At 49.7% G+C, this 24,277-nt stretch overlaps 3 protein-coding genes across 9 annotated transcripts in view; 1 reads left to right on the forward strand and 2 right to left on the reverse strand.

Annotated features, from left to right (window-relative positions):
- Positions 1 to 8,622, forward strand: part of DCAF1 (DDB1 and CUL4 associated factor 1) — a 51,292-nt gene extending 42,670 nt beyond the window's left edge. For 5 of the 7 annotated variants that reach the window (XM_042885395.1, XM_042885394.1, XM_042885396.1 and 2 more), the window contains 2 exons: positions 1,488 to 1,743; positions 7,974 to 8,622. In XM_042885395.1, the coding sequence (XP_042741329.1) occupies positions 1,488 to 1,743; positions 7,974 to 8,032 (315 nt within the window). In that variant the 3' untranslated portion in view covers positions 8,033 to 8,622. Of the gene's footprint in view, positions 1 to 1,487; positions 1,744 to 7,024 lie in introns of all 7 variants that reach the window. The other 2 variants (XM_042885400.1, XM_042885399.1) reach the window with 2 other exon arrangements.
- A 5,118-nt stretch (positions 8,623 to 13,740) lies between these two features.
- On the reverse strand, positions 13,741 to 16,726 carry RBM15B (RNA binding motif protein 15B). The gene has a single exon (XM_042885467.1). It carries the CDS (start codon positions 16,724 to 16,726, stop codon positions 13,994 to 13,996), a length of 2,733 nt encoding a protein of 910 aa, XP_042741401.1. The 3' UTR covers positions 13,741 to 13,993.
- Positions 16,727 to 17,036: 310 nt separating this feature from the next.
- On the reverse strand, positions 17,037 to 20,806 carry MANF (mesencephalic astrocyte derived neurotrophic factor). The gene is made up of 4 exons (XM_042885464.1): positions 20,705 to 20,806; positions 18,945 to 19,072; positions 18,095 to 18,236; positions 17,037 to 17,305 (listed from the first exon to the last, which is right to left on the reverse strand). Exons 1-4 carry the CDS (start codon positions 20,790 to 20,792, stop codon positions 17,121 to 17,123), a joined length of 543 nt encoding a protein of 180 aa, XP_042741398.1. The 5' UTR covers positions 20,793 to 20,806; the 3' UTR covers positions 17,037 to 17,120.
- Between the last annotated feature and the right edge of the window lie 3,471 nt (positions 20,807 to 24,277).

Genomic DNA, 24,277 nt, shown 5'->3' on the forward strand with positions numbered 1-24,277 from the left:
CATAGAACAAAACCAGAAGGTTTTTATATTTAGTTCCATGTATTTCACTAGAAAGGAGGAAAATTGTGCTTAATACAGCACTGTAGTTTGAAACAGTGAACTGCAAGATATTCCCACTCCCAGCATGTATACAACTCCAAAAGCAACGTGCTTCTGAGAATTCATTCACTCACAGTAAAGTTTTCAGTTGCTGAAAATAAGGCCTTCACATAGGCTGCCATAACCTTACTTTTAATGTAAACACCTTCAGAAGGAGTGTGGAGCAAACTGCTATTTTTGTTCTGTAATCTCTGTTTTAGGTAACAGAGGATCACCTCAGATCAGTAGAAGAGACTGGGCTGCCTTTTGCAAGGGGAGAGACAATAGAACATGCCCACGCTTTTTGACATTCTTTGTTTCTTATGACGGATGCTGGATGTGTGGTTGTTGTGTTTTTTTTTTTTTCCCTATAGCACTGACTGAAGAAAAAGTAGGTTGAGTGGTGGCTGTAAAAGTAAGGGCTTTTTCATTTTCAGATCCATAAAGCAAAAAGCAGTAGTTAAAGCAACAGTATGAGTACAGTGAACTTGAAGACCAAACTAACTCCTGCAGTAGATTGTTAATTATCTACCTTAACTGCTTCATAGTTTTCAGAATGTGCTCTCTTCCTAAGCAGAGGGGCATTTAAGACTTGAGAACTGCTTTCCTGCTACGTGAGGACATTCTGTTAGAGCAAAATACTCCGAGGAGATGTGCACATTTAGTGAACCCTTTCCTTGAGTCTTGGAGTCTTCCTGGAGCTCAGCCTGTAATGGCATTCTCAACTTCTCGTTTGTCTGGAAGAATGATAGGATTGTAATGGCTTCTTCCCACTCAGCTTTATCAGCTAATGAATTTATGGGTTTGGCCTGTACTATCAGAATTCAGTTGCTTTATTGAATGCAAATTCTTATGTCTTAGTAGGAAAAATAAAGCTCTTGATCTGCAGATAAGTGCCAAAGATGAACATTTTGAACTGCTTTGGGCAAGTCTAGCATCTTCAGCTGGATGGTTCTGGGATTGGTATAGGCTGATAGTATCTTTTGCTACATTTTGCATCTCACCTAAATCAGGATGAGACCGAACATCCATGCTGTGTGCTATCTGATGCAAAGGGGAAGTTCTTACCCAGTTGAAACTAAAGCACTTTGCACAAGACTAGCAACAAAGCTATGGATTACTGGGTTTTACTGCTTGTCCTTCTCAGGACTGCTTTATGGTGATGTGTTGGCAGTATTGGAGAGGAGCTTGACCCAGTGGTATCCATGTTGCAGTAACATTTTGCAGGTCAAACTCTGCAAGCCTGCTAATAATCCAGCATGTGCACTATTTGGTACTTGTAAAGAGAAAGTATAGATGATCTCTGGATGTGGGGAGAAGTAGAATCTATAGGTGTGCTTTTTTCAGTTGTTCTTACGCCATTTTGCATTTGTTTTCTTGTCCACAATGGACTGGTTTTGTCTTTGTAGGAGGAAGAAGAACAAGAGGAAGAAGATGATGATGAAGATGATGATGATACAGATGACCTTGATGAACTAGATACAGACCAGCTACTGGAGGCTGAGTTGGAGGAGGATGAGAACAATGAGAATGCTGGTGAGGATGGAGAAAATGACTTTTCGCCCTCCGACGATGAGGAACTTGCCAACCTCCTGGAAGAGGGTGATGAGGGTGAAGATGAAGACTCTGATGCTGATGAGGAAGTTGAGCTGATTCTTGGAGATAGTAAGTACCTTTACCAGCTTGGTAACCACAGGTGACCTTGTCCTCCATTTAATGTCATGACAAACATGCAGATCTAACTGAATCGACTTAGCTGACTTTTTCCCTCACTGGTGTGTAAGGCACAGTACATCATGCTTGTTTACCCATAGCCTCTCATAGCCAGCTGTCAGTAAAAACAATTGTTATCTGAGAGAGCAACTCAGTGAGTTCTGGAAAAGAAGGTATTTCCGTTCTTCAAGAGCTCCCAGCTGTGTGTGTGAAATCTTAAAAGGTGGGCCAGGAAACAACATAGGAGAAGCCATGTCTGTTTGCTTGTCCTGCACTTTGAGGGGTCTCTGGTTGAACCTGTCACTTCACTTCTCTACCTTATTTGTGCCTGTTAGGACAGTGAAGCCTTCTTTCTCTTCTGCAGTTGCTTAAAGTGTGAAGTCAACATGTCATTTCTGACTTTGCATCCTTTTTTCTGCTACTAACGTAACTTTTGAGATAAAATTGAAATTCTTTTCTTTTTTTTTCTGGCATAGATACAGAAAGTTGAAAAATTAACAGAGACTGTGAGTGTAAGAAAGAAAGGTCTAAACTCTTTACCTAGCATTTCAGTTTGGAAAAAGGCTTACAAGAAAAGGAAGGTGAGTTGTAGTGTCAGGCTTGGTGTTTGTGCCATCAGATTCTGTTCTTTTTATTTTTTTTCCCTAAATCTAAAATCTTTTTGAGTTCCAAGGTGTGAATCACAGAATCACAGAATTGTAGGGGTTGGAAGGGACCTCAGTGATCATCAAGTCCAACCCCCCTGCCAAAGTAGGTTCCCTACACCAGGTCGCACAGGTAGGCATCCAGGCAGGTCTTGAACATCTTCAGAGAAGGAGACTCCCCCACCTCCCTGGTCAGCCTGTTCCAGTGCTCCGTCACCTCACTGTAAAGAAGTTCTTGCGCACATTGGTGCAGAACTTCCTATGCTGCAGTTTCCGGCCGTTTCCCCTTGTCCTGTCTCCACTCACCACTGAAAAGAGTCTGGCCTCAACATTCTGCCCCCCACACCTTAGATACTTATAGATCTGGATCAGGTCCACTCTCAGTCTTCTTTTCTCAAGGCTGAACAGACCCAGTTCACTCAGCCTTTCTTCATAAGAGAGATGCTCCAGGCCCTTCACCATCTTCGTGGCCCTCCGCTGGACTCTTTCCAAGAGATCCCTATCTTTTTTGTACTGGGGAGCCCAGAACTGGACACAGTACTCCAGATGAGGCCTCACCAGGGCAGAGTAAAGGGGGAGGATCACCTCCCTCGACCTGCTGGCCACGCTCTTTTTTAATGCATGCCAGGATGCCACTGGCCGTTTTGGCCACAAGGGCACACTGCTGGCTCATGGCCAACCTGTCGTCCACCAAGACACCCAGGTCCCTTTCTGCAGAGCTCCCCTCCAGCAGGTCATCCCCTGTACCGGTACCGGTGTATGCAATTATTCCTCCCCAGATGCAAGATTCTACACTTGCTTTTGTTAAACCTCATCCGGTTTTTTTCTGCCCAGCTCTCAGCCTGTCCAGGTCTTGCTGAATGGCAGCACGGCCTTCAGGCTGTCAGCCAATCCTCCCAACTTCGTATCATCAGCAAACTTGCTGAGGGTGGCCACCATCCCCTCATCAAGATCATTGATGAAGATGTTGAACAAGACTGGACCCAGCACTGACCCCTGAGGAACGCCGCTGGTTACAGGCCTCCAACCGGACTCTGCACCACCAACAACGACCCTCTGTGCTCTGCCAGTCAGCCAGTTCTCAACCCACCTCACTGTCCACTCATCTATCCCACACTTCCTCAGCTTTGTTATAAGGATGTCGTGGGGGACAGTATCAAAAGCCTTGCTGAAATCAAGGTAGACTACATCCACTGCTCTCCCCCTATCCACCCAGCCAGAGACAACATCATAAAAGGCTACCAGGTTGGTCAAGCACGACCTCCCCCTTGTGAACCTGTGCTGACTACTCTTGATAACCTCCTTTTCCTCCAGTTGTCTAGAGATGACATCTACTACAAGCTGTTCCATCACCTTTCCAGGGACAGAGGTGAGGCTGACTGGCCTATAATTGCCTGGATCTTCCTTCTTGCCCTTTTTGAAGACCGGAGTGACATTGGCTATCCTGCAGTCTTCAGGCACCTCCCCCATCCTCGAAGACCTTTCAAAAATGACCAAAAGCAGTTCAGCAATCACCTCTGCCAGCTCCCTCAGCTCCCATGGATGCATCCCATCGGGTCCCATGGATGCATCCCATCGGGTCCCATGGATTTGTGAACATTGGTATTGCCTAGGCGCTCTCGGACCACCTCTTCCCTGACTGAAGGAAGGTCTTCCATTCCCCAGAATCTCTCACTAACCTCCAGGGTCATGTATTCCTGAGGGGGGAGCTTTTTCACTGAAGATAGGAGCAAAGAAGGCATTCAGTATCTCCGTCTTCTCAGCATCCCCTGTTACCAGAACACCTCCGTCACTTAGCAGGGGAGCCACATTCTCCCTAGTCTTCCTTTTACTGTTAACGTACTTAAAAAAAAAAAAAAAAAACAACCTTTTTTATTATCCTTTATCCCCTTCGCCAGATTAAATTTCAGGTGGGCTTTAGCCTTCCTCGTCGCATCCCTGCAGGCCCTGACAACATTCCTATATTCTTCCCAAGTAGTCAGACCCTTTTTCCACATTTCATGGGCTGCCTTCTTTGAGTTTGCGCACGAGCTCCTTGCTCATCCACACAGGTCTCCTGTCACCCTTTCCTGATTTCTTCCTCACAGGGATGCACTGATCCTGAGCTTGGAAGAAGAGCTGCTTAAATGCCGACCAGCTCTCACAGGCCACTTTACCTTCTAACATGGATAGCCCATGGGATAGCTCCAAGTAGGTCCCGGAAGAGATCAAAGTTGGCTCTCCTGAAGTAGTAGCAATCCTACTTTTTGCTTTACTTCTTCCACTCAGGATCTTGAACTCCACCATCTCATGGTCACTACAACCCAAGCTGCCCCCGACCTTTACTTCCCTGACAAGCCCTTCTCTATTAGTGAGAATGAGGTCCAGCAGTACCCCTCTCCTTGTCGATTCCTCAACCACCTGCATCAGGAAGTTGTCATCAACACATTGCAGGAACCGTCTGGATCGCGCGTGCCTGGCCACATTGCTTTTCCAGCAAATATCTGGATAACTGAAGTCCCCCATAAGCACCAGCGCCTGGGATCGTGACGCTGCTTGCAGTTGCTCGTGGAAGGTCTCATCAACCTCCTCCTCCTGATCGGGGGGCCTGTAGCACACTCCCACAACAGTGTCAGCCATACCAGCCTGCCCCTTGATTCTCATCCACAAGCTCTCCACTGAAATAGGTATAAGATGGTTCCCTTGGCTTAAGAGGCTGATAGGGCCTCTTAATTAGTAATTAGTGTGAGGTGATAAGGCATTCACGTGGTAGGTGTAGTACAGAGGATCGCACTGGACACTTTCATAGCTTAAATTCATTAATAGAGTATTTCACTTCAACATTTTGGGGTTGCATGTAACTTCTGCCTGTCTCATTAGCTGATATGTTAATGCTGATACAGTTCTGCTTCAGTTTTGGCAGAGGATACACGGCTCATTGCTGTTAAGAGAGCTCCCAAAATGCTCGAACTGGAGTTGTCCAGGGGCAGAGCAGAGCGGTGGTTCAGGGCAGTAATTTCAATAGCTATTCCCATAACAAAACTCAATGCTACCTAACAGTTACTTCAGTGCTTTGCAGAACACTGCAGATTACAAAATGTCCACGTGTGTATGTTGTTAATGGATAGAGCCATTTGGGATTTGGTATTGCAGCAGAGCTCCCTGTTCTTCTCTGTTTTGGTTGAATCTCCCTACACAAGTGTGCTTCAAAATAAATAGTTCAAGAAACACCTGAAATGGGAGTGAGCAGCTTTCTTGTCTCATGACTTAGAAGAGATTGCTTCCTTTTCAGCAACAATCCATGGAGAAACTCTTAAGTATAAATTTGCTTTGTTTCTCCACTGTTAACACTTCGGGTTGAGTAGGTCCGTTTATCTTGCCCAAAGCAATTTGTGCACTGAGCCCAGAAACTTGTTCCTGGGCAAGGAGGTTTGTCTTTTTTGAAGTGGACATAGCATATATGTATGATAGATGAGAATTCCACATTCTTCTTCCATGTTCAGGACAGGAGTCACCTTGGAATGTGCTGAATTCAAGTATCTGCGATGATGCCTTTTCATCAGCATGGCTGACTTTGTCTCATCAGTTTCTTCTATAATCTGAAATGGCAATTTCCAGGCAGGTCTTACAAGCTTCTTCCAAGCAGTTAACTGCAATCAGGTTTACTTTTAGATTTGAGCTTTACATCTGTAAGGTTATATGGTGGACTGGAGCATAAGGAGCTAGGAAGTCCCTCTTCAAAGCTTTCCTCTGGTGCTCTTAGGTAAGAGCAACTTTTTCAGCTGCTTTTATTCTCCAGAGCTTCTGGATTGTTATCTCCCTCGGACTTCTTTCCCTCTTACTGTGGAAGTGTGGCTACTAGTGTTTAGTAGCTCTCCTTGTGTTGCTCTGGGAGCACAGATCACCCTTCAGTTCATGGTCAGCATGCTGGAAGGTGAGACTAGAGCTGGTCACAGTGAAAAGCACCTGGCAGTATGAGGAGGGGCATTGCTGTTCTGCAGCTGTGGTTACTTGCCCCACTTCTTAGCATTACGTGCTTGCTCCTGGGCAGTCTGTACTTTTCTTGGAGCTTCTTTAAGCAGTTCAGAAGTAATTGCTCCTTCTCCCCCTGTTCTTCATGGGGAAATAGCACACTCATGAATGAGTATGGCTCCAGTACTGGGTGCATCAGAGACCTGGGGAATTGAGGACAGAAAGATCAGCTTATTTCCAAGTAATTTTTAATCAGAAGGACAAGCTTCCTGTAAAGTCCTCTGGTAGGCCTGGAAAAGAAGTGTGCAGGATACTCCAGCAGTCAGCTGTCTGTACAGATTGCCAGTGTGGTGTAGGATAACTTTATCTTCAGTTTGGGCATTCAGTTTTTCTCTTCCTTCTTAAAAGCTTTCCTTCTTAGAAGCTTTCTCAGAGAAGAGGGTTGGGGAAAAGGGTTTGTGCCCTCTGGTGCTTGCCTGTGATTTTTTTTTTTTTTTCCTTAAGGATATCATCTGAGAAGGTTGAATGTTCCAGAAAGCCTTGCTTACCTTAACAGGCATTATAGAAATCCAGTATAGCGATGGCTAAATGGAAGTGTTGGTGTCTTTTTTTCTTCCCTAACTATTTTTAACACCTAGTTAACTGCAGCATCCAGTGAATTTACATAGGAGAAAGAACCATCGTCATCTCCAAGGTAAGGCAGGAAGTTTCCTTGATGCCAGAGCTGCTGCTACTTCCCTCTTGTGCAACTGAGGAAGGGGAGATTTTCTACAAAAAAGCAAGTGTGTGTGTGTGTGTGTGTGTGTGTGTATTTGCTTTTGGCAAATCCTTTCATGCTCTCATCCTGTACCACAGGGAAGAAAAACCAGCAAAGACACAATGTTCAGAAGTAGGTTATGGGTCACTGTTATTGAGCATCATGTACTTATGAATTTATGGTAACCTTTAGGCTGCTAGAGGAAGGTGGTAGTTTTGAGTGCATAGACTGCATCTCTTCTGAGGGGAGGTCTCCCACTGTTATGTGCTGCTGGGACCATCGGACCAGTTAGAACCTAATGCTGAAGAAGTCTGGGTCCAGCTTGCTGAGTAATTAATTAGCCCCATGAACATTATACAGAGGCCATGTTTAACCACATTGGATTAGTGGAACTGTCAAACTTGCTTTGAAATGACAGCTGTGAGAAACAGCTGTCCAGCCCCAAGCACAAAGAGCTGTGGGGTGAATGCAGCACGATGGCTTTTAGATGGGCACCCTAAGTTGTGCAGGCAGCTCGTGTGCAGGTAACTTCCTCCCGGCATACTTCTGTCTTGTAAGGAGAAAATACTGCTAGCTAATAGAAACTGAACTTGCTAGAGCTGCTGCTGTCCTCTTCTCTGTACTTTAACAGGGAGGAAAAAGCTATGGTGCAGATTTGTTAACTGCTTTTGGTTGATTTTAAATGCATTAATAGGGCTAGCTGCCTTCCTCGTTGCTGAGGTGCTGCTGGTCCCAAGCAGCTGGTGGCCATCTCTTATGAGTTAGTGCCTTGCTTAGCTGCCCTGCTGACTGTCTGCTGACTGAACATAACCTATGTGTCTCCTTTTCAGCTGACAGCTCCGATAATTCCGACTTGGAAGATGACATAATCTTGACTCTGAACGAGTGAGGAGCGAGTGTTAGGTGGGGTGCTGCCAGGAGGAAACACTCCCTTCCCAGCAGAAGACCAGAGACCAAATTGGAAACGGATTTTGAGCACCCCAACCCTTTTCCTCCTGGAAAAACCTGAGGAACTTCAGCTCATCCGCTGTGTTGGTTTGAGTCAGTTTGAGGCTCAGAGCAAAGTCTGAAGCTCTTCAATAAAGAGAACTGGGGTTAGGCCTCTTTTCTCTCTGCCTTTTTTTTTTGTTTTTATTTTAGGCTGAGATGACTCTCCTCGTCAAGGAAACTTCTGAAGATATTTCACAGTATATTTTCTTTGTATAAAGTTCTTTCCTAAAGAACAGAAATAGTTTTATATATATATATGTATTAAAAAAAAAAAGGCAGGTGTTATAGTGAAGAGGGAATGAACTGATGAACTTTGTATTCCTGTAGTACGTTATTACTGTGGGGTAGGTCTGGGGGAAGCAAATTGTTTAAAATTTAAAGAGAGGCATTTTTATGCAACTACTAAATAAGAGGATTGCTGTTTCTAAAGTTGTTGAGGAATGAGAATATTTTTATTTTAAATATGATTTTATTTTTTAAAAACCACAAGTGTTACTGCCTGCAAGGTCTCTGTGTTTCAGATGAAGTGGGCCTCCAGAGAGTTCTGGGGGTGTTTGGTAACTGGATGAACAGGCTGTATAAAGCAGGGATTCTTGCTGTGATACCGGCTCTCTAGGAGGCTGATGGAAAGCCTGGCTTGCCCTAATTGGAGCCTAGTGTTTCTGAGGATGTGGGAATCTGGGATTAAAGTTTGAGCGCGCTTTTTTTTTTCTTCCCCCTCATTTACCCTTTGTGGTTACAGTTTTTTAATCTTTTTTTTTGTTCTTCCCTTTTTGCCCTCTGTGTGGAAACTACAAATTGAAGGCCTTTTTTCTTTAATGTAAAGTGTATTTATTAAAAAAACAAATACAAGTCCTGTCTCTGTCTATGGCCGTGAGATGTTGCCATGCAATCCTCTGCCACCCATACAGAAGCAGTGCTCTGCCTAGCAGCAGAATGTGCAGGAGAGCAGCTGCAATAAAGGGCAGAGTAAACAAGAGGTGAGATTTCAGAGGGCACAGGCTCCACCCTGCTCTGGTCTGTAAGGACTCCTCGACCTACTGGACCTGTGGCACATCTTGCCCACGGCTTCAAATCTGCCATGTCAGCTTGCCTGCCAGCCTTGAATTTTCCACAGAAGTTTCAAGCAGCACAGCAGTTTTGCTGCTTGCTATGTGAGTGCTGCTGGTGTCCCTTGAAGATGCACCAGAATATCCAGTCTGCAGCCCAGTTGCAGGAGGGGCAGGGAGCTCAGTGCCTTGCTGCTGTCTGGCAGCAGCTGCCATGGACTCCTATTCACACGTGGTTTGGCATCAGGTGGATTGCCTTCTGGCTGTACTGGAGGAAGGCAGATGAGGTGCTCCTGCATATAAGTGACAGTGGATTCTGTCCTTTGAAAAGGGGGGGAAATTCAGTTGTGTGCTGTGCAGTTAAACACTCATCTACAGCTTAATGCTGTGAGTTGAAACTGACAGGTAAGTGTGCTTTTCACTTGCTTGGACAAGACCACTGAAATGCGCTCTTTATGCTCAGGTGTTCAGAGAATATCCACTCAACTTCTTACCTTTTCTCTCTTTCAGCCACTTTCAGAATAGGGATTGAGGCAGAGCAGGGAGCTGAAGGCTTCTCACTCCTTGATGCTACGTCAAGTTTTCCATAACAAACAGTGCTCATTTCAACAAAGACTGAAGGATTAATTGTTCATAGAAGAAGAACCTCCTTTTTAACCCAGAGAAAGGATAGCTTTTCTTCCAGTATTGCATCTGCCTAAGCACTTACCCGGGAGTGCTTGTAAATAATTGAAAAGATAGAGTTCTGCTGCAGTTTTTAATGGGCAGTTGCGACCTACAGGACCTATAAAGATGAACAAGTTGTGATTACTGCAGCATTTAAGACCAGCCATTGGAGCAATGTTTTGGTTAGACAGAGAGTTGAAAACAGGATCTGCCATGCATCAGCTGTGCAAGTCAGCCTCTACCTTATCAAAACACGTCTTATACAACTCTACTTTAAAAATGTGCTGCTCAGGAGGACAGGAAAAAAAAATATGAAGCTCTACTACTAGTGAGAGGAGATGTTGTGCCAGCTGTGCATATTGTTCTGGCATTATACCACAGCTGTAACTATCTGCATCTGTTGCTACCTTGGAGCAGTTTGCCAACTATTCTTATGAGACAGAAATGAATGCCTAACAGGCAGAGCTCCTGTTTATAAAATTTGCATTGAAACTGTGCCACTGTAAGAACAAATGTAATCCTCCCACAATCCTCCCCTACCCCATCTAACTGTAGTGAATAGAGCCAAAGGGAGCAGGTCTGGGGCCTAACAACTGCAGCTGAAGTGACAGAGCCTGGCTCGCTGCCACTACGTGGGGCCTGGGGCATGTACTGGGCTGTGCTAGGCCTTGTGTGTGTGTGCCCTGCTTCTGTAAGGCGAGGTTGAGCCTCAACCTATGCTGTCACACACACTGACCCAGCCCAAGGGCATGTTTCAGCCTTCCTCTGCTGCAGTGCAGGGCCGTTTAGCACACATCTGCAGCATAGCAAATGGGCTGCTGGGGCAAGAAGCTAAAGCTTGGCCATGGTACTCTAGGATTAAAAAAAGACAGCAAACCATTGATGTTAGAAGCAGTGGTGTTTTCTGTTTTTTTTCTGGACAGGTGTTAAAAAAGATGCCATTCAGTCTGAACACTCTTGGACCACCCTGCCTCCCCTCCTCCCGCTTTGCCCACATACACAGCCCTATTGCATTACCTTACTGCAACAGGTGTACAGCTGTGAGACACCCGCGTTGCACGTGGTGCAGCCCAAGCAGCCAAGCAGTGACTGTGGCTTTGTGGCTGGGAAGCTCAGGTCTAGTAGGGGGTGGAAAGGACCCTGCAGCTCCATCAGTACAACCCCCTGGTAGAGCAGGTTCTCTACAGCAGGTCGCACAGGGAAGCATCCTGGTGACTCTTGAATATTTTCAGAGGATGAGACTCCACAGGCTCTTCAGGCAGCCTGTTCCAGTGCTCTGTAACCCCCTGAAAAAACTTTTCTCATGTTTGTCTGGAACTTCCTTTGTTCCAGTTTGTTCCCATTGCTCCTTGTCTGATTATTGGGCACCACCAAAAAGAACTTGGCCTCATCTGCTTGACTTGCCCATTAGGTATTTACAGGCATTGATTACATCTCTCACCTTTCTCCAGGTTGACCAGCCCCTGGGGCTCTCAGTGACTCCTCACAAGGAAGTTGCTCCAGGCCCTTAACCATCATTGTCACTCTGCTGCTCTCTCTACAGCAGTTCCCTGTCTTTTGTGCAGTGCAGCCCAAAACTGGATGCAGCACTCCATGCACTCCATGCACTCCAGCAGGGCACAGCAGAGGGGAGGATCACCTCCTTCGCCCTGCTGGCCACACTCTTTGTAACACACCCCCAGGAACCATTGTCCTTCTTGGCCACCTGGGCATATTGCTGGCTCATGGCCAACCTGCTGCCCACCAGGAGCCGCAGGTCCTTCTGTGCACAGCTCCTCTGCAGCAGCTCGGCCCTTCCTCAGGTGTAGGACCCTGCACTTGCTCTTGCTGAATCTCATAAGGTTCCCTTCTGCCCAACTTACGAAACAGCCCAAACCCTCTGCTATTACTTACTTGTCTCAAAAGGAAAGTGGGAGATGGGGTATCTGTGCTGGTTCCATGGCTCTGTTAGCAGAGATGTGCAACTTCCAGAAGCCATCAGGCGCTTGCTGGGACCCTACTGCAAACTGCTGCGACAGTGGGGACATGGACACTACACAGGGTGCTCCCTGACAAAAACCTCTGGTCACATTGACTCTGGCCATAAGGGACATCTAATAACACTTGGGTTTCAGATGACACTTAGAGGTTACACTTACTAACATTTGGCACTGTCTATGTTACAATAGGGGTGAGGACTAGGTCACAAGGTGAAAAGTCAACATCCTTGTAACCATGTAACATCAGGAGCAGGCCAGCTGCCCTGTGCCCTGCAGTACTGCTGCCCTGCAAACCTGCTCAGCGCCTGGGACCCTTGTCACTGTTTTCAGGCCCTTAGTACAGAGTTATATTTTATGGGCTACAGACACCAAAGTGAAATATCCCCTCATAAGCACACTAACTCATTAGTATACAATCACAGTATTAAATGTTTTAAAATAAATAAATAAATAAAACCAATAATCATAATTGTTGACACCAATACATTATTAAATTTAGCTGACGATGTCCCTGCTGTGAAACTGCAGGGTTGAAAATTAAAAACAAAGAGAGGCATCATTAAGCTGAGTTACAGTCCTGTGTGTGTAGGGTTTGACTGCCGCTCACTTGAGAGCACAGCTCTGAAGTGCCTTTGGCAGCAGTGAGTCTGCTTGCTCAGAGACCGCTTGTGAGGAGGGCCTGGGTTCTGGCTCTGCCAGGGTTTTGTTCACTTGCTTACCACCAAAGCTTCAACAAACAACCAACCAACAAAAAACAAAACCAAAAAAAATCCCTGCAATTCTAAAGAGAAAGTTCAGAATGTAGTGCTTTTAATGCCACACAATTTCCTGTAAGCCTCTTGAAATCTGGAGGCGTGATTTTAAAAAATACAAAATCCCCAAGCTGAGTAGTGCAGTTTAACTCAAATTTGAAATAGTTACATCCTCAAGTCACCCAGAAACCAGCCCTGCATGTCCAGGCTCTCTGGAATGACTGTCTCATGCCACAGACAGACACAGTGAAGAACCTCAGCTTAAATTCCTGTTCTTGCTCTGCAGACAGCTTCCTCATGGGCACACACCATGCTTCTAGATGACAGCCAGAGTTGTTTATATTTTTGCATGCTTGCAAATAAATTTTAACTTTAAAAAAAAAAAAAAAAAAAAACCTTTGCAGTTTATCTTGCAATAAAGGATTTCAGATAGTGAACATGATGGCTATAAAAAGGGGCACCCACAGTTCACAAAACAACTTGGTGCCCTTTATTTGTTTGTCTGCATCTAATACAGGCCCAAGAGGTTTCCCCTTTCAATGATATTTTTTCTCATGCTTGATTTATTTCTCTTTTTACAGAAACCAGGAACATCAGGCCTCATCTGTTCTGTTGAGATTGTACAGGATTGACTCCTTAGTAGCAAACTTTTTGCCCAATTATCAACTGTAATTATTATTATTATTATTATTATTTGGTGTATAAAGAAGATTTCTATTCTCAGTCAGGTTTTGCTTCCTTGAAAGGATCTGTCACCAAATGGAGTAGCAACAGAAATCGTAGAATCATAGAATGGCCTGGGTTGAAAAGGACCACAGTGATCATCCAGTTTCAACCCCCTGCTATGTGCAGGGTCGCCAACAACCAGACCAGGCTGCCCAGAGCCACATCCAGCCTGGCCTTGAAATGCACCAAGATTTAAATTTGCTAAATAAAAAACAAACAGGACAAAAACAAGAAAGCAAGACCAACCTCTCAGTCTCCCATAGGGCACAATGACAAATCCCCCTTCCCGTCCCACCTGGCAGGACACCAGAAAGAGACTGAGGAGGTGTAGGCTGGAGGCTGAGGGGCTGGGCTGGGCCCCCATCAGCGGGCAGCACAGGGCAGCAGCCCTCCCAGGCCTTAAGAACCAGGATAGCGCACAAGTTTAGAAATCCATCAGTGAACAAGGCTTTACTGACGACTTTTTCATACAGTTAAAAAATAAAAATACAGAACAACAGCAGACAGTGTCACGTATTAAAAACAAACGAAATGGGCACTATTTAAATGGTATTAAAATTAATTAGAAACTAAAAATCTTAGCACTTCGGTTGAGGTGTTCTGAGCCTCCACCAAAATGATTGGCCTTAAAAACAACGGGTTTGTATGACACACAAAGAAAACATGGAATTTGAATAGACAGTGTGGGCTAGGCAGTGTCTTTGACTATAACTATCACCATATGTTCTTCTTCCAACTTCCCCAATGTCCTTAGTGCTGACTGGAGGTACTGCTGAGAGAATTCACAAGGAGGGAACGCATAAAGCATGCCTGTGCTGTCTCTGCCCTTCGCTCCTCCCACGGGCAGGCTGATAACCCCAGCAGCCTGCTTCTGTTTCAAGTAGGAGACCAGATTCCTGAGCAGCCGTCGCTGCAAGCCGGGCTCGACCACGGGAAAGGTCCCCTCGGCCCCCGCGCTCCCCGGGGCAGACTGCGTCGCCAGGAGCACAGCGTAGCCATTGGGGCTGCCTTGTTTGATACGGCGCGTCACTTCATCCAGCTTGGGCTGGTCGAGCCGAAGTCTCTGAGCGATTTTGAGCTGCGTGAGCTTCCCACCAGACAAATGGTCTTTGAGGAGTCCATTGATGACACCGAGGTCTCCCTCCAGAATGTGCATAGATGTGGGGAAGCAGCTGTTTTTTAGCACGAGAAGCCCATTCCAAGCAAGTTGCAGCGTCTGAGCGTATTCTGACAAATTCTTTAACTTTTTGGTCTCAGATTTTGGCTCCTCGTGAGTTTTTGATTCTGATTCACCAGTTCGATGATTGCGTTCGCTGTCCCTTTTTTTAGGCTGCGGAGCATCGGATGCCTCACGATGGGGTTTCTCCTCAGTTGTGTGACGATTGTTCTGAAGGGAGTTACTCTGCTCTTTCTCAGTTCCGGATTCTGTAGTGTGATTCTCTTTGCGGGCCCGCTCCGGGCTGCGGTCTAAAGCTGGCCCACTGGCCTTTGTCCTGCTTCTGTCCTCGTAAGGCGAGTGAGTAGTCCTGCCACGGTCACTGGAAAGGCTCCGTCGTTTCCGCCGCTCTTCCCACAGTTTGGGCACAGTGCGATCGCTGTCACTGGCCCATCGCTCTCCACTCCGGCTACGCACTGATCGGCTGTAGCTCTCCAAGTTGTTTCTGCGTTCAGCGTTTTTGGCAGGACTGGCCCAGTCTGCCTCTGCAAAGCTCCTGTCTCTGTCCGAGTACAGGAGATGTGGAGGAGTCCTATCTCGCACCCTCAAGTCTTGCTCTAGGCTTCTGTGTCTGCTATACCCATCAGCAAGCAGTTCATAGTGCACAGGGAGAGGTGCAGGCTGGTACGGCTGCGGGTATCTCGTCTCTTCTGCTTTGGCAAAATCCACACGAAGTCTCCTCTCTGGCCCGCCCAAGGGAAAGCCTCTCATCTGCGCGCAGGCGGCCTGGGCAGCGTCCAAGCTTTCATACTGGATATACGCAAAACTGTCTCCCTTCACATAGTCAATAGTCCTGATGCTGCCAAAGCGGTCAAACTCCCTTGCCAGGGCAGCTAGAGAAGTACTGGGGCCAAGACCACCCACCCACAGCCGGGTAGTAGGGTTGGCTTTACCGTAGCCAATTTTGATAGGGTTCCTGCCGACAACGCGGCCTGACATTGCGACCTTGGCCCGATGCGCCATGTCTAAGTTTTGGAACTTGAGGAAAGCGTAAGCCCCACCTTGGCCGCGGGCAGGGCGCTTGATCACCACTTCTTCAATGATGCCGTACTTCTCGAAGGCACGTCTCAGCTCCACCTCTGAGACGTTGTGGTCCAAGTTGCCGATGAAGAGGTTGCGGGTGGCTCTCTGATCATCCTCCGGCATCAGGTCTTCCTCGGCCACGATGGGGTAGCTGTAGGGCCGGCCGCGCTCGTCATACAGCCCATAGTAATCCAGGGCCCGCTCCCGCTCCCGGGAGAGCCCGATGGCTGCGGCCTCCAGCGCGAAGGCGGCAGCGGCAGCGTGCGCATGGCGGGGCCGCGGCTCCCGCAGCAAAGGGCTGGTGACGGGTGAAAGCGACCGCTGCTTGTACTGGTAGGCGCCGTGCAGAGGTGGCAGGTAGCCCAGGGGCTCCGGCGAGGGCGCGGGGGGCGGAGTGCGGCTCCTGCGGCCCCCGCGCAGGTACACGGGCTCCACCTTAAGTGGCCGGTCGTAGAGGAGCAGCTGGCGGGCCCGGGCGTGCCGGCGGGCGTCGCGGGCGTCCCCGGGGTGTCGGAAGTTGACGTAGGCGACGCGGCCGAGCTCGGGCGTGTGGGAGAGCTTGACGCTGATGTCCCCGGCGCCCCCCCCCGCGAAGCGCTGGAAGAGGCGGAACAGCCCGTCCTCCAGCAGCTGGTCGGGCAGGGCCGCGCTCAGCCCGCTCACCAGCAGCGTCTTGTACTCACAGGAGCCGGGCGGCTCCCCGGACAGCCCCGCCGAGCCCCCCAGCGGCGCCAGCAGCAGCGAGGGCGCGGCGCCCGGCGGCGGCCCGGCCAGTAGCAGCGAAGGGGCCACCACGGCGCCGGGCAGGGCCTTGGCCTTGGGCACGCCGAGCGCGCGGGACGACGACGACGATGAGGATGACGAGGGGGCGGCCTGGCCGCGGGCGCCCGAGGCCGAGCCGCTCGCCGCCGGGCGGTGGTTGGAGTCGGCGCCGCCGGCGCGCTCATCGCCGCGGTGGCTGCGGGAGCCGGAGCCGCCTCCGCCGCTTCCTCCGCTTCCTCCGCCGCCGCCGCCGCCGCCGGGCGTGGACTTGTCCCGGCTGCTGCGGGAGGCGCCCGAGCTGCGGTGCAGGCCGCGCCGGCTGCTGCTTTCGCGCTCGCGCTCGCGCGGCCTCTTGGCGGCGGCGGCGCGGCCTCCCCCGGCCCCCGGCGGGCTGGCGTCCCGTTCGCTACCGCGCTTCATGGCGCCGGGGCCCGCGGATCAGGAGACGCCTCCGGCGGCCGCCGCCATCTTGGACAAAAGGGAACGAAGGCGGCTCCGGCCGCCGCGCCGCGCGGGCTCTACGTCATCGCCGTGCGCCTCGCCGCATGGCGGCGTAAAGAGCGCGGAGGCGCCGCGCAGCGACGTGCGGGGAAAGCACCTCCCGCCCTCGGCCGCGCGTCACGCCGGGCGGCCAATGGGAAGGAGCGTGCGCGGCGCGGCGCGGCCCCGCCCCCGCCCCTCCCCCAACCGCGGGAGCGCGCCGCGCAATCACGTGACACCGCACGCTACCCCCGGTGGAACCGTAGTACTTTAATGAGCTCCGTACAGCGCGCGCCGTAGCGGCGTCTCCGCGCCCGCCCCGAGCGGCCCCTCCTCAGAGGTCGGCGCGAGCGCCCGCCGCCCTCGGCGCGTACTTGGGCATCAGTTCGTGGATCCTGCGGATGAAGTCGGATTTCTCGGCGCAGCCCTTGCACGCCTCCCCCCAGTCGTCGAGGATCCGCCGCAGCTCCTTGACGCGCAGCTTGCGCAGGTCGGCGGTGCTCAGGTCGATCTGTTTGTCTGCGGGGAGAGCAGAGCCGCGCTCAGCCCGCAGCGCCGGGGGGCTCCGGCGGTGTCACGGCGCGGCGGGAGAAACAACGCTGAGCTGCGGAGCTCCGCCTTGAACCCGAAAGCCCGCTTCGCCCCAGCGCTTCGGCCGTCCTCCGCGGGACGGAAAAAGGCGGTGGGGTCAGCGCAGAGGAGAGGCCAGCGGTGACAGCGGCAGAAGGCTGGCTAGGAAGGCTGGGAAGCTACGGGGCGTTAGTGCACGAAATGAGGAGCACAGCAGCCACAGCCCGGTGACTGTCTCCAGGGGACGTAAGGGAGGAGAGCGGACAGCAGCCAGAAGGCACTTCCATGGCTGTTCTTCACATCAGTCTTCCCAGGAGGAGTACAGCACCCCAGAACATGAGTTCAAGGAGGGTGGTAAGTGGCAGCACCCATTGCCAACAGGCACCAGGAGCAGGTGCCAAAGCAGCGCTCATTGATGACAGCAGCACAGCCCAGCAGCCCTGGCATGAGCTCAGCAGGCACCATCCTGGGCCCAGGCATAATGCTGTCCTAGTGGCCAAATTCCAAACAGGGCTTTGAGCACAGCACTGCTGGCACGAGGGAGGTCAAGCAGTGGTTCTGCAGAAGCTGAAGGGCAAGCAGCAGCCCCTCCTGAGCATCCCTGTACAGCTGTCCAGGACATTCACAGACAACAGCCCAACTTGTATAACTACCTATGCTGACTTCAGCATGCTTTTACCCAGAATAATTCAGTACCCCAGGAAAGTGCACCCATTTCCCCTTCTGCTGGCAACTCACCGTATTTCAGTTCGCAGATCTGACTGTCTTTCTTCTTCAGTTTATCGCAGATCTTTTCCACGGGGATGTGGTGACTCATGGGTTTTGACACCTCGTTAATAATTTTGGTGGCTGCATCATTTGTAGCCCCAATATAATAGCACTGAAGGGAAGAAAAAAGCAAGGTGGATATGCGTGGAAACATTTTTCTGAAAAGGTTTTCTAGCCATCTCTTTGCAGTTTGACATTTACTGTTAGAGAACTTTCCAAGGGACTGCCCCAGGAGGGCAAAAGCAAGCCTGACTGGCCAAGGGTCACTTCCCACACTGCCTACCACTTTTCAGCACTACTTTGCTGCTGTCCTGCTTTTCAAGTTGTTAACAACTTGAACTGGATTACTGAAGTTTTCTTTGTTAAAGGACTTTCTGAAGCATTGCCCCCCTCTTTCTGTGGGTGTCTCTCTGCAGTTCTCGTAGGAGAGTTCATCTGATTTTACTTAGGGCAGTTCAGTTCTGCTATAGTTCTCAGCTACACAGCTATAAAGTACTAAGCATTTTAACAGTTTACGTAACACTCCAAATGCAGTCTAACAGGGAAGTCCTACAGCAAATAAAAGCTTTGTAATCCCAAGCCCTTTGATAACAGGGAGAGATAAGGTCAGCAGTAAGACGCTGACAGATATATAGATATATTTAAAATGAACTTCATACAACAAGGTCTCTTGCAACAACAAAAAATTACAGGACCAGTTGTGGCCACAGAGCCAGGAAGCACAGCCCCCAGTGAGGGACATCATACAAACACAAAAACACTAGCTTCCCTTTGTTTCTACAACTTATTTCTTCCAGAGGCAATGTTGATGACTACTTACCAACCGGTTCTCTTTGCCTTTTGCCTCTCTGCAGGATTTCATGAGCTCCTTCTCAATACTGGTGGGTGTGAACTCAGCATTGTTGTCCTTTAGACTCTGGTAGAATCTTCCCAGGAAGGTGACACACACTGGAAGGGAAGATGGCTGGAGTTACCTGTCACTGCAAGAAGCCTCACAGCAGCTCTCAGAAGCAGGGGAACAGAATAAGGGATTTGCAGAACAGAACATTTAGAAGCTGCGTTAGCAATCTGTGACTTTGGGTGTTTCAGCACACATGAGGCAGCAATCTGCCCTGGTAGTTTTGGTGGGTTTCTGACAATATGAAGAAGATCCCTGGAACTGTCCAGTGAGTTCTGCATATGGGCTGAGTGAGCAGTGGGATTCAGCTGTGGGGTGCGGCACAAAACAGTGCTGAGGTAAAAACAGAAACTAGATGCCCTATTCTTGCTGCTTTGATAAACCGCTTGTCAGACTATAGGCTTCAAAACCAGTTCTGACTGGTAACCAACTCATCTAGGAAGCGAGTAAGCTGAATAATCAGTGATATGACATTACTAACGACAATATACACAAGAGTCTGTAATGGGCTTGCGTACAGTTGTTTCCAAGAGAAAAAGCCGTAACACGATCACATGATGCACCAACTTGGCACGTTTCTCTCCTCACTTCCCACAAACTTCTGCACCAGTTTCAGAGAGACTGAAAGATAACAAAACTTCCACAAGCACACCAGCAGCAAAGTGGACAGAGCCAAGCCCTGCCGATAGGAAGGTCAGCACAGTCCTCACTCAGCCCCCCAGGCAACAGATTGCGCTCCAGAGAAAGCACAGCACAGGGAGGGAGGCAGCTGCAGCACCCAGCAGGATCCGTGCAGCACAGCACCATGTGACCCTGCAAGCTCGCAGTCAGGTTTCACTCCCGCTGCTCACACAAGTGGTCTGCAAGCACCGGCAGCACCGCTGGAGGTGCGTGCCCCACCAGTTCCTGCAGCAGGAGCCGGGGGTTCCCACCTCTCCCGCTGGCCCAGCCCTCCGTGCGTGTGTGCGTCCCAATGGAAAAGGGTGAGCAAGCCTCATCATCAACTTGCGTTCAACTCCGGACATGAGCACAGAACGCGGGCAGACGCAGGAAATCAACGGGACCGCCTGCAGCCAACCGAACACCGACTGCCATCGCTCGAAGTTGGCAGTAATCACAAACCGTGCCGGTCGGGAAAGCCTTTTCTTACGCACACAGCGCCATCATTTACTTCACATCAGTCTGTCTCCAGTCACAGACACACACTGATGTCCGCTGTCTGCGAGTGAAAACCTTCGGGAAGAACAGAGACGCTGCAGGCAGTGCCGCCGGCGGCCGCGGTACAGCGGAGCGCCGTGCCTTCCTCGAGCCGAGCGGCGGCACCGCGGAACCCCGGAGCTCCCCGGCTCCGCCTCGAGCCGTCCCGTCCCGCGTTCAGACCGGCCCAGCGCGAAGCTGCTGCAGCCGCACCGCGACTTCTGCAAGCAAAGCGGCACCGCCGGGACGGCGCGGCGCAGCCAGGCGCGGGACGGGCGGGGCGGGGCGGCGCCGGTCGGCACAGGATGGGCTTCGGGAGCGCCGCGGCCCAGCCGCAGCCTCCCGCCCGGGCAAGGGGGGACTCCCGCGCCCCTCCACGAGCCGCTCTCGGCGGCCCGGCCCGCGCTCCAGCCCCCAGCGGCAGCGTGCGGGCGCGGCCTCGCCTCGCCGTGGGGCAGCCCCTTCTCCGGCCCGGCCCCACTCACCCTCGCACTCCCCGTTCCGCAGCGCCCGGCTGCCGGCCGGCAGCAGGAGCAGGGCCAGCGTCGCCCAGAGCCCGTGGGCCGCCCGCATCCCGCCTCGCTCGGCGCCCACCACACCGGTACCGGCACCGCCGCCCCCGCGCTGGGCCGGTTCCCCCCCTCCGCTGCTCCCATTGGCCCGCTCCCCCGCCCGGCTTCCACGCCGCCTCCTTCCATTGGCCAACCCGCGGCCTCCACGGGAGAGTTGGCGGCCGCTGATTGGAGGAGATGGCGAGAGGCGGGTTTCTCCTCCTCCCCGGGCCGCCATTTTTGTTAAGGGAAAGTTGCCCTTGCGGACGCCATCTTGTAGGTGGGCAGATCCTTAGCAAGGCGAGGCGTTCTTGAGCGGGAGAATTTGAGATGGACAGAGCGCAGGTGGGGGTTTGGAGGATGAGTAGTTTGAGATGCACCTCAGGTTCACTGCAGCGTTTCGCTTTGCACGTAGAAATGGCTCGTGGTTAGAGGCAGGAGCCGTTACAGAGGCACAGATGTCGATTGCAGTATTTAAATTGTTTGCTTGTTTTCTTCATTGATAACCACCAAAGCTGGGATTGAGCTTGTTTCTAAGCCCACGTCAAAGTCCTTGACGTGGAAAAAAAGAAAAAAAAAGAAAAGAAAAAAGGAGGGAAAACACAACAGTGAATGGGATTTTTTTTTTGTTTGTTTGTTTTTTGTTTTTTTTTTTTTTTTTTTTTTGATTTTTGTTTTTGCGATGTATGGTTTTGGTGGGCTAATAGAGCAAAGGGAAAAGGTGAGCAAGGTAGGGCTGATAGAAGAGCCGGAAAGCGGTCGTCTCAGGGATGCTGTTCCCTAAGAAGGGATCAACCCTATAAGCCAAGGGGACAAACGTGGGGTTAGGAGTGAGCCGGACCGGAGCGGGGCTGCGGGTGTGCTGGTGAGGCACCGCCGTGCGCGCGGAGGAGCCGTGTGTGCTCACAGGGAGGCTGCCCTGCAGGACGGGCGGTGGAGAGGCAGATGTGTGTGGAGACACCTGAAGGGACCAGAAGGGGCTGCTCTCAGTCCGAGGGGACAGGGAATTGTGTTGGTCCGGGGGGGAGGTGAAGCCAGGTCGCGTCTGTGTGTTACACAATGTAACGCAGGACTGTCGTCAATGGCTGTGGAATAGAAGCTGCGGTGGGAATATTAGTTAGAATTTGATTTGTGTGAAGTGAGTAGCAAAGCTTGTAAAAAGGGAGAAGGGGTATATGAATGATAGCCATAAAGAGAAAACCTGTAGATCTTTTGGAATCGGGCTATGATTTGTATGTGTGTATGAAAAATGCATTTATCCTTCCAAACACTGTCCATGCGCTGCCTAGCAATGTTAATGTACCTACAGACCTCAATAGGAAAATAAAACGAGGAGCTCACTGTGTGCCTGAAGTTCGTTAGCTGTGCAATGGTCTGTGCAATTGCTGTAAGGCTAGTACTATGGCTATAATAGATAGCGTAAAGTAAACCTGTGTGTCTGTGCCGATACTGGTGGCAAATATGTGAATGAAGTCTAGGAATTCACACATTCAAAGAAACCCTTGCTTCAGATTGTCTGTAGCGTGTGACTACCAAGTCAGTAGCTGAAGAAGCCGAGTGGTTGTTGGTATGGAGTATAGTATTCTCTTCCAGCTAAATAGAGATTGATAGTGACGTGATCACTTTAGTGTGGTTCTTGTGATGAGACAGCGTGAAGGTTGCTTTAATGGCTGTAGGGATAAAGGTAATCTGCAGGATTTAGTGTAAATCTCTTGGATGCTGATACTCCTGCTTAAGTGCTAAGGAGTGAACTGCTCTGGGCATGCGAGGACCCTGGCTGGGCTCAGCTGCCCGCTGGTGGGAGACTGGTTGGGGGCACCTGCTCTTTTATCAGTCCTGGGGAAGGCCAGCAGTAGGGAAAAAAAGGCTGAGAATATTCTGTAACATACTAATTGTGCCCTATTTGGGGGTTAATTGCTGGAAGGCAGTGGCCTAACTCTCCCAAAGCTATAGCTATTGTACAGGTACAGTACGAAGTCTCGAGCAGTGAGTTGTGCTACAGGTGAGCATCTGTATTCACACAGACAGCAAAGAAGCTGGTATTTCTGATGGCTGGTTCTGCTCAGTAGCTCAAATCCAGCTGCCTGAATGTCAGAGATAGGTGCTTCTGGGTCTGATTTTTTTCTTAAGCTGGCTCTAGGAATAAAGGCATATTTGTACAGAGGCAAGGGTGGCTGAATCTTTACAGACTTTTTTGCTAGAGGTTTGATTTCTCCTCTTAACAACTTTTGTATAACTCAGTATCAATTTCATTACAATCAGATACAGAAACTTTCTTCCTTGGATCAGGTGAAGATTTGGCTGGGGTATCTACATTTGAAGGCGTTAGCATGGCTTAGCTTAGAGTGTTTGGCTTGCACTCAAATGCTGCATCTTTTGGCTTTAATGGAAACTTAAAAAAAACTCTAATTAAAATCTGAAGGCTTTTTGTGTTGAACTGTTTTCATTTTCCACAATTCACTAACAAATGCTTTTAGCTGAATAATAATAAACATATATAAACTGAGATTTGCTAGGTTGGGTTAGAAGTGACTCAGGGTTTGCTTTGCACAGACATCTTCCAAGTGTCAGCTAAGCCACATTTTGGTATCTTAGGTGAACTACCATAGACAAGTACCTTTTTAGTAGTTCCTACATGGTTCATGGGCTATGTAATGAAGCAAGAAGGTGGACTGGCAGTGTGTACAGCTCAGGACCAGCTTACATTACGCTTTTGTTATATTTTACAGCTAAATGTCTTCTGGAATGAAGATTTTTCTGTTGTTTTGTCTTGACAAGGTGGGGTAGATAGGCTGCTTCTGTCTCCTGCAGCCTGACCTGACTTATTAGTTGTAATGGAAGAAGGTGTCCGTCTTTGAGATTAATCATATGTAGCAGTGAGTACAGATTTTAATTTCCAAATCCTATTTTCCTGGTTTTAATTACCAGTCTTTCATATCCATTCTGTTAAAATGATTGGTATGCACACACTTAAAACTGAGAAATGAAGTTACTGCCAAGACATCTTGCCATTGCAATAAACTGATGAACTCAGCAGTCACCCCGTGAGCACTGCTTGGAGCAGCGAGGTATCCAACAAAGAACGAACCACGGATTCTGCTATTTGGAAGTACTGCCTCAGACCTGGTAAATGTTTGTGACAGATGAACAGGTGTCTCAGTCTGCTGCGCATCAGGTAAACCAGTCTAGCTGCCAGATATGCCTGATGCTCACTTTGAGGAGTTATTAAAAGAAATAGAAGACTGGCTGTGAGAGAACGCCTTGGCAACTCTTCTCTGACTACACCTAACAGCCACAAGGACCTTCTGGTTGCCTCCTCCCAGCCCTCTTCCATCAAAGCAAGACGGGAAGCGGTGGCTGTTCCTCTGAATTGTGGATGTCAGGTATCCCTCCAGCACAGCGTGCAGGGATTAATGCTGTGCTGCTTCTCTTTGACAGCCATATCTGTGGATGTCTGGAGCACACTGAGGATTGCCCTGTCAGGAGGACAGCAATGAATGTACAGCT

The sequence above is a fragment of the Lagopus leucura genome, unplaced genomic scaffold (assembly GCF_019238085.1).
Source record: "Lagopus leucura isolate 7727_CA_CO unplaced genomic scaffold, USGS_WTPT01 Super-Scaffold_100050, whole genome shotgun sequence".
In the NCBI taxonomy this organism is placed as follows: Eukaryota; Metazoa; Chordata; class Aves; order Galliformes; family Phasianidae; genus Lagopus; species Lagopus leucura.